This window comes from Chrysochloris asiatica, unplaced genomic scaffold (assembly GCF_000296735.1).
Source record: "Chrysochloris asiatica unplaced genomic scaffold, ChrAsi1.0 scaffold00105, whole genome shotgun sequence".
Classification (NCBI taxonomy): Eukaryota; Metazoa; Chordata; class Mammalia; order Afrosoricida; family Chrysochloridae; genus Chrysochloris; species Chrysochloris asiatica.
Genome location: NW_006408623.1, coordinates 10,296,698 through 10,305,046, shown reverse-complemented (window position 1 = coordinate 10,305,046; position 8,349 = coordinate 10,296,698). Strand labels below are relative to the sequence as shown.

The 8,349-nt window shown below is 58.3% G+C and overlaps 1 protein-coding gene across 1 annotated transcript in view; it reads right to left on the bottom strand.

Moving 5' to 3' along the window:
• Window positions 1-7,460, bottom strand: part of KNDC1 (kinase non-catalytic C-lobe domain (KIND) containing 1) — a 38,425-nt gene extending 30,965 nt beyond the window's left edge. Inside the window, exons 1-3 of the mRNA XM_006867484.1 lie at window positions 7,353-7,460; window positions 1,379-1,577; window positions 739-797 (exon numbers count right to left, since the gene is read on the bottom strand). Coding sequence (XP_006867546.1) covers window positions 739-797; window positions 1,379-1,577; window positions 7,353-7,460 — 366 coding nt within the window. The remainder of the gene's footprint in view (window positions 1-738; window positions 798-1,378; window positions 1,578-7,352) is intronic.
• Window positions 7,461-8,349: the final 889 nt, after the last annotated feature.

The following is an 8,349-nucleotide window of genomic DNA, read 5'->3' as shown; positions in this document are numbered from 1 at the left end:
TACTGGAAGGGAAGCAATGTACTGTTTCTCAGAACAAAAGAGCTTACACCTTATTTTTGTTAGTGACATGAAGACCAGGTTCTGTGCTATGGCATGTTTAATACAGCACAGTCTCACTTCTTGGTCCATCTTAAAAATGTTTGTTTCTCTCATAACACAGCTTGTGTAATGTCTGCTGTGGCACTGTAGGGTAAGCACTGGACTGCAAGTTCCATTTGAACCACGAGGTCAGCAGTTCAGATTCACCAACCACTCCTCGGAAACCCTATACAGAGTCACTATGAGTCGAGATTGATTTGATGGCACTTAACAACAACAAATAATGGTGAATTATGATATTCAGACATGTTTTTAGAGACTGGTTTGTATAATAAAGTAAAAAAAAAAAGGAAAGAAAACGCCACAAGTGAACAGAACAATGGGGACTCCTTCCCCACCACGCACTGGCAGGCATGCCAGCCAAGCCTGGCAGGAGTGGCGGAGGATGCTGTCTCTACACTCACCACTGCACTTTCAATACGTTAAATATAGTAAATTCGCACTCCAGAAAACATACCGTGAAATTAGCATGACAAGCCCGCATCCAGAGTCCCTGCTCTGCACCCCAAACTGTTGTACAACACAGCTCAGCCAGGGACTGGGAAGGGTGGGTGTGCCCCTCCCCAGTGTGGCAGGGGACAGCGCAAGGCTTGGTACACAGGTGCAGGACAGGTGTGGGAGGGATGGGCTAGCACTTACTTCAAAGGTGTTCCCAGTCACGTCAAACTCTGGGGGAACAAAGGCACCCTCAGGATCATCTTGGGGAAGGAAAAGAGACACTTTGATTATGATCCACAGAGCACGTGGGTAGAAAAGCCCCTGGGAGGGTCTGTGGGAACACCAAATACTGGGAAGGAATGACTCCTGGGTTTCTGGACCCCTCCAGCAAGGCCGCCACCCCTTGGACCTCAAGACCCCTTGGCCCTGTCCCCATCCCCAGCACACTCTCTGCCCCCTCCTACATGCACTCCAGCCCTGCCCTTGGGCCTACCCAAACTCCTCAACCCCCACCTCTAATCCACTACCCCCAGCCCTCAATCACTGCCCTAGGAGTGGGATATGCACTGTGGGATATTCACTGGGCTTGAGCCCACCAGCTGCTCCTTGGGAGAAAGATGAGGCTTTCTGATTCCGTAAGGACTTTGGCCTCGGAAACCCTACACACATGGGTCACTCTGAGTCTGAACTAGCAGCTTACAGCAGAAGTAGCTCTGCTCCAAGCCCTGCCCCACACCCACACCTGAGCCCTGCCCTCAGCCTCACTGCCCACGCCTCCTGGTCCCCTCCTTGTGCTGCCCTCCACCGGTGCCCCAGCCCCCCACCCGTGTCCCCTGCTCACCGCTCAGCTGCTCCATGAAGCACACATTCCCGCTCGTGTTGAAGGCCAGCGTGTCAGGTGTGATGCAGAGCGTCTGGAAGATGGCTGAGTGGACGACGCTCCGCATGGACAGACAGCACTCCAGGCACACAGCCCAGGCCTCCTGCTCACGGAGGCCGCTGTCCCGCAGGGAGAGGATGTCGGCCAGGGACACGTTCTCCTGCCAAGACAGGCCGGGCTGGACCAGTTGGGAGGTGGCCACCATAGCTGGCCCTGCTGGCCCTGAGGGCTGCGGCCTCTGCTCAGGACGGTGGGCTGTTCCCCCCGGGAACAAGCTTTAGGTACTTTTTATTTGAACAAGTAACTTGGTGTCAGCGCATGTACACCCTGATACACACTCACACATGGGCACACACCATCCCACAAGCCTGAACGCTCAAACACATACACACAACCACTCTCCCATGTGCATACACATTCACATGTACGCTCACATGAGCACATATGCACACACTCACACTCAAACACGCAGTTTCACATATCAGACATTTTGAACCACGAGATCCTCATCTGGTCTGTGGCCCGCTGCCCTTGTGTGTGGTGAGGGGTGTATGCTCGGAGTGGACCCTGGAGGGAGCATGTGGATGGCGCCAGGGAGGGATCCAGAGCCCAGCCCCTGGGGGTGCAGGCTGACTTTGAAAGCGTGTTTGGGGATGAGCGAGGGGACCATAGTGGGGGTATGATGGTGTGGGGATGAGAATGGAGGAATGAAAGGGAAGGAGTAGTGTATGGGGGTGAATGGGGGAATAGGAACCAGAGTGGAGGGACCAGCTCTGCCTTCCAGCCCCCTGTGTCCAGCAGGGGCTGTCCTTCAGGTACACCCCAGTTGGCAGATCTTACTTCCCCGTCCCTGAACCCCTTGCTATGGGCTGCAGGGGGGATCCCCACTGGAGCAGACAATGGGGAGATGAAACCACAGAAGAAAACACACATTCAGAACCTGGGGGGCATTCCTCTGTGGTCCAGGGGAGCGGAACCATGGGCAAGGTCTGGGGACCTGAAGGTCTGCCTGGTACCCTGCCTGGGGTACCCATGTCACCCTGGCATCCTCAGGCCCTACTTTCCTCTTCTGAGCCCAGGGCTCAGGCTGGGCCATACCTCTTCCCCAGGCCCTTCCAGCTCTTTCTAAATGGGGCTGGAGGTGGGGGAGGAGGTCGAGGATGGATGGAGGTTAATGCGTCAGACTGCAGAGCAGTTTGAACTGCAGGGTGGGTGGTTCAAGCTCACCAGCTGCTCCTCAGAAACCCTATACAGGGTCACTATGGGTAGGAACCGACTCAACGGTACTTAACAACAACATAGGACCCAGATATGAGGTGAGTGGGCTTCTTAAAATCAGAACCAGAACTAAAAGGAAGCTACACAGTGAGACTGACTCCCTACTGGGTTCCAAGGCTCCTAATGTCTTCCTGATTTCACTCAAACCCTGTTCCTTCAGCTACTCCATCTCTTGAGGATGCTCCAGGGTCTAGCTGGAGGACATTTTGGCTCCATGTATACACACATACACGTGTACACACATGACACAAATGCACATGCAAACTCCAGAAGGCAGTGATACATGACAACCATAAACAAAACACACACACACACACGTGTACACACACATGCGAAATAATAAACAACCCAGAGAGCCCGTAGGTGAGTGTTATTTAGTAGAAAAGAATCTCTCATGAGGTTAGGTTCTGAGCCAGTCCCTGCAGGAGCCTGGCCGACACCCACGGCCTTGGCCTCCGTCTCTGGAGCCCGCCTGCTCATGAAGCTGTTTGACTAGAGTGTGCAGCCAAGGGAAGGAGCCAGGCCAGGAATGGGCGCTGGGGCAGCTCACAGCCACAGCACCATCTCCTGTAGGTGGGGAAACACTCCAATCCACTTAGGACCTGCAGGACCACCGTGCCTACTGGGGCCTGGGGGGCTCAGTACTGAGGCAGGGACGAGCGTCATGGTGATGTTGATCCCCCTAGAATCCTGGGGTCTGACACAGGGAAGGTGGGTTCAGCTCACACTCATTCTAGAAAGGAGCTGAGGAATGTTGTGGCTCTCTTGACAACCTGGGACCCCACCTTCCAGGCACTGGCCCACAGTCCCTGAACTCTGAGCTCAGCACAGGTGGGGACCCTCTGTTGAGATCTCCATGTCCTGCCTACAAAGGGCACACACTGGCCACCTCAGCCTCCTCAGTCAGAGCCACACCATCACTAAGATCCCAGGAGACATGTCCCTGGATTCTGTGCAGATTTCCTGCTTGCCTCCAAAGGGGCTGTCTCACCGCCCAGTGGGCACAGTCGGCAGGGGGGGCGCTCTGTACTGGATGGAACCACGCGGTGGTTTGACTTTGAAGAGGCTGTCCAGGACTCAGTGGGCTGGGGCAGACATCTGAGGGAAGGACGCGCTGGGAATGGGGAGACCAGCACCTCCTGTAGCCGAGGCCCAGCTGGCTCTACCTCCAAGGTGCCCACGTGCTGAGAACACTTGAAGGACTTCAGGGCTGCTGGCCTTGCTCTCCCTACCCTTCAACCACTCCTGATAAACACCTGAGTCTGGGTTCCTCCCTGGGTCACAGACTCACCTTCACAGCAGGCAGAGAGGACCTGCTCTAGCCTGGAGTCCGCAGCAGGTATAGGTCTAGGGACCACCTCACTCATGTTCCCGGCAGGGTGGGCAGAGTGCTGGTCTTGCTCAAACTTGACACCTCATTCCCACCTCCCACCTAGCCCGGGGCGGGGGTAGCGTGTGACGCCAGCAAGCGTGACCCCTGAGCTATTTGTTCCCAGGTTGCATAGGGCAGGGCCGTGTCCCGCCCGAGGACCATCATGTGGTTCTGTCCAGGCAACTCCACTTAGGGACTCACATCCAAGAAGCCCCCTTACTCAGAAGACAGTGAGGAGGGTCCCCGCTTCCAGTGAATAGGCAGCCACTGGCTTATCACCAGTTAATGGTGTGCCATCTTGGAAAATGCTGAGTCGAGCCAACAGCTTCCAGCCTCTGCTGAGAGCATCAACTGAAGTCACCTGCATGCTATCAGATTCCCCCGGAGCCTGGGGCTCGTCCCGGGCCTCTGTCGGGGTCTGCTTGCTGGCCCCCAATGTGCTGGCTGCTCTTCAACCCATGCTGTAAGCTCTGCTAGACTTTCCAAGTGCTCCCCCACCCTATCTCCCTTCTGTGAGGTCTTGTATATACAAAGACTGGTACAGTGAGAATGGCTGCTTCTCCATAGTGTGTTCCCAGGGGGCTGTGTTCTCCTCTAGGGCAGGGACAGGGTCCCACTCACTGTAGCCCCTCAGGTCTAGTGCCTGGCCCACAGCAGGGGCTGCGGATGCCCACTCAGCGTGGGGATCCATAAAAGCACTCCTGACCCAGGAGAACTGGGGACCAAAAACGTCCTGACCGGTGCCATCTCATCTCCAAACCTGCCCTTCTTGGTGCCCCATGCAGGCCAGTGGCTGCCCCCAACAGCACAGCCAGCTGTCCTCTCCTGTCCTCCACCACCTTGCCTGATGGCACTGACCAGCCCTGGACGCGCACCTATCATGGGCGTCCAGGTTCTGTGTGGTTCCAGGGCCTGGCCACTCTTCCAGGAGGTCCGCAGAACCATCTCTCTGTCCATGCTACACCTTGGGTTCTGCCTGTCCCAACCTGGTGGCCCCTGGGTAGGGGTACAACCTAGGGGTATCCAGCAGGCTGTCAGAGCTTCCTTAGGTGGTGGTGTTCGCCCACGCTGTGTGAGCCCAGAGGGAAATTGCTGGGACATGGAGGGTGGACACCTTCGACTTTGCTGCCTGATGCCAAACTGTTTTCCAAAGAGACTGTTCCCGTTCATACTCCCAGCATGAGTGGGCAGGCCAGTGGCTGCTCCATTGGCACCAGCCTGGCAGTGGTCCCACAGTTCACTCCCCGCTTCTTGTGTGTTCTCTGGTGATTCGGTTTTCTCTGGGGGCAGGCTGAGCGAGGACACTCTAGGATTTTGAGGGGTCCGAGGGTCTATTTCTTGGCCTTGCTTTAGACTGAGTTGTCACCTTGCATCGCTCTATCTTGTGCAGTTTTTCCAGACCCTGGTTTGGCACCCACCTTCCATTCTAGAAGTTGCCCTTTGATCTCGGATATCTTGGTTCTCCTGGGGTGGAGGGGGGTGCTGCAGCCTCCCCACGTCTTGACTTATTGAAGGCGGCTTTTCTGGTGTAAACTGATGCCTCAAGATGGATCAGACCTGGAGGCAAGTGGGCCTGGCAGAAATCTGAAGAAGAATTTGTCAGCCATCAAAGTCTTGAGCTACAGGTGTTCTCAGGTGCAGAGTCTGTTTTCAGGTATACAGACTCCTGCATATTGGGCACAGGCACACGGCTGTGTCTTCTGTCAGAAGGGGTGCAGGATGGGGCACCCCTGAACTTGTGCACAGACACTACTAAAAAGTCACAGTTTCCTAGGCATCGTTACAGACCCAGGTGATGAAGGGTCCCCAGCCCCTCCTCTAGCTACCGTGTACAACTGGGTTGCTCCCCGAACCGTGGGGACTGCAGGGAACATTCCCACCAATAGAAGGCATTTGTTAATGGTGGAAAGGTGGGCCACAGGTTCTGGGTCAAATGGACTTGGATTCAAGTCTTGAACTGGCCTGGCCATGTATGTGGTCACAAGCCCAGGGCCATCAGCACAGACCAGCTCTGCCATCCACCAGTGTCTTGTTTACACCTTGGGCAGTCAGTTGAAGGGAATCGGGGAACAGAGAAGCTGAAATGGACCCCTGGGAGATGCTTTGAAGGCTGTGAGTTGGGTGCACCCTCCCCTTTCCATCAAAGCTTTGGAGGCAACTGAAGATCTGTTTGTTCTCTTGTCTCTCCTCCCTGCAGCCTTCCCTCATGACAAATCCAGGCCATCGTGGGGGCGGGGGCAGCACTGACTCCCCCCACACCCCCAGTATCCGTCTGGGTGGCCGACAGCAGGCTCACCAGGCAGGCTCCAGCTTTGCTCCCACAAGAATGAAGCTTGAACTCCTGAAACCACTCAGTTGTCTCTCAGAGGAGAGTGGGACTTGGATTGGGGGGGTGGGGGGGGGGCACTGGGGTTTACTGTGCCAGGAATCAGCTGGTCCTTCTCCCCCAGGCTTCTGCCCAATCTGACTGACAATTGGAGGGTCTTCACCAGCCCAGGGCTATTTAAGGAGATTTCGAAGAGACAGTTCACTGGTGGCTGCAGAATTCCAGCAAATCCCACAGTGGGCTGGGGCACCAGGGAAGGGGCATTTGCTGTGGAGGCTGGGCAGGCAGACCTCACAGCCTGGGAGACTGCTAAGTCCTCGGGGTGCCCCTCTCCTGACCAATCTCTTCCAGGTGCCTCACCCCCTACTCAGAATTGATTAATTTGGCCCCAGCCCACTGTTTGTGGAGCGTCCTGATAGGACAGACTCAGGCCTGGTGGAGACAGGCTCTGCCATCTTTGGCCCCCGGAGTGGACCTGGTGTGGCAGAGGTGGTCAGAGTCCTCTGGCTGTTACAGCCTAGCAGGCTGCCTCCAGCCCTCACCAGGAAGTAGCCTCCCCACACAGGGCAGTCAGTTCCCAAAGCACCTGCTCTTGATGGTGCCCCCCACCCTCATTTGGCTCTCCTGCCCTGCGCCTCCTGCTGGCCCCCGAAGCCGCTGCGCACGGAGCAGTAAGCACTGACTGCACGTCCTGACACCCACATTCACCATTAGGAACCCATCACCCAGGGGCCCAACTTTTGCACATGCTGCCCACCCACTTCACCCCCTGTAGCTTCCCAGGGGTCCTCTCCTCTCCTGGGAAAACGATACAGGCTCAGAGGAAGGCGTAGAACAAACATGGGACCCCTACATCCCACAGCAGGGACCCTGGTCCTGAGGTAGCCCTGTTCTTCCGGATGCGCCCAGGGGATCTCCCCCGGGGAAGGTGGGGGCCCCATCGCGGGCCGGGGGCTCACCTCGTCCTCCTGCACAGTGGGCAGCGGCTCGAAGTCGTAGAAATCCAGGTCTCGGCCGCCCTCTTCCTCCTCGTAGAAGCCCGCTGCGGCCGGCTCTAAGGCCTGCATCGTGTGCGCGGGGCCGGGCGCCCAGGGACGCGGCCGGCGCGGGGCTCGGGGCTCGACGTTTCGGGTGCCCTCCGCTCGTGTTCTGCAGGGTCGGGGTCGCTCCCTTCCGCCGCCCCTCCTGCAGGCTCCGCCGCCGCCTCTGCGCCGCTGGCTCCCTGGGCTGGGGCTCAGGCTCCCGGCGGCTACGCGCGCCCAGCCGCCATGGCAACGCGCCGCCGCTGCCGCCGCGCACCGCCGGCCCCCGCCCCCCCGCCACCGCGGTCTGCCCGTCACCGACCCACCCCCCAGCATCTACCGGGCCCGCCCCCCTGCGTCTCCCCCGTGCTCCCCCTGCAGGCGCCCCCGCTGCCTGTCGCAGTGTCGCCCAAGGGGGGGAGTGCCGCCTAGGTCCTAGGGGGTGGCGGGAGTGGAGGGGACAGCAGGCACCTAGGGGCCGAACTTGGGGTGAGGAAGGGCCGGCGCCCGCAGGGCGGTGATTCCTCAGGGGTGAGTTTGGAGAAGAGCGGGTGCTCCGCGGACGTCCTCCGCACTTCATGCGCTAGAGCCAGAGTCCCTTGGGGACATCAGCACCGCTTGGGGGAGGGGGTGTGCACTGGTGGTTGTGGCCTGTGCGCGGCAGGTGACCGTGTGGGGGCGGGGCTGTTGTGTGCGGCAGGATGCCGCAGGGTCTGGGCCCCACTTCCACACACGGTGGAATCGAGGGGCGGTGGCCCATTCCAGGGCGAGCGACCCGCGCAAGGCCCACCCTCCATCAGGGCCCTCGCTGTGGGCCGAGAGGCGGGGCTGCCGCAGTCTCCGCTAGGGGTTACTGCTGCAGTGACCCGGCTGGGTCAGGTGGAGGCTGGGGAGACACCGGTGAGGACACTCGGAGCTGATGGCAACTGCCCTC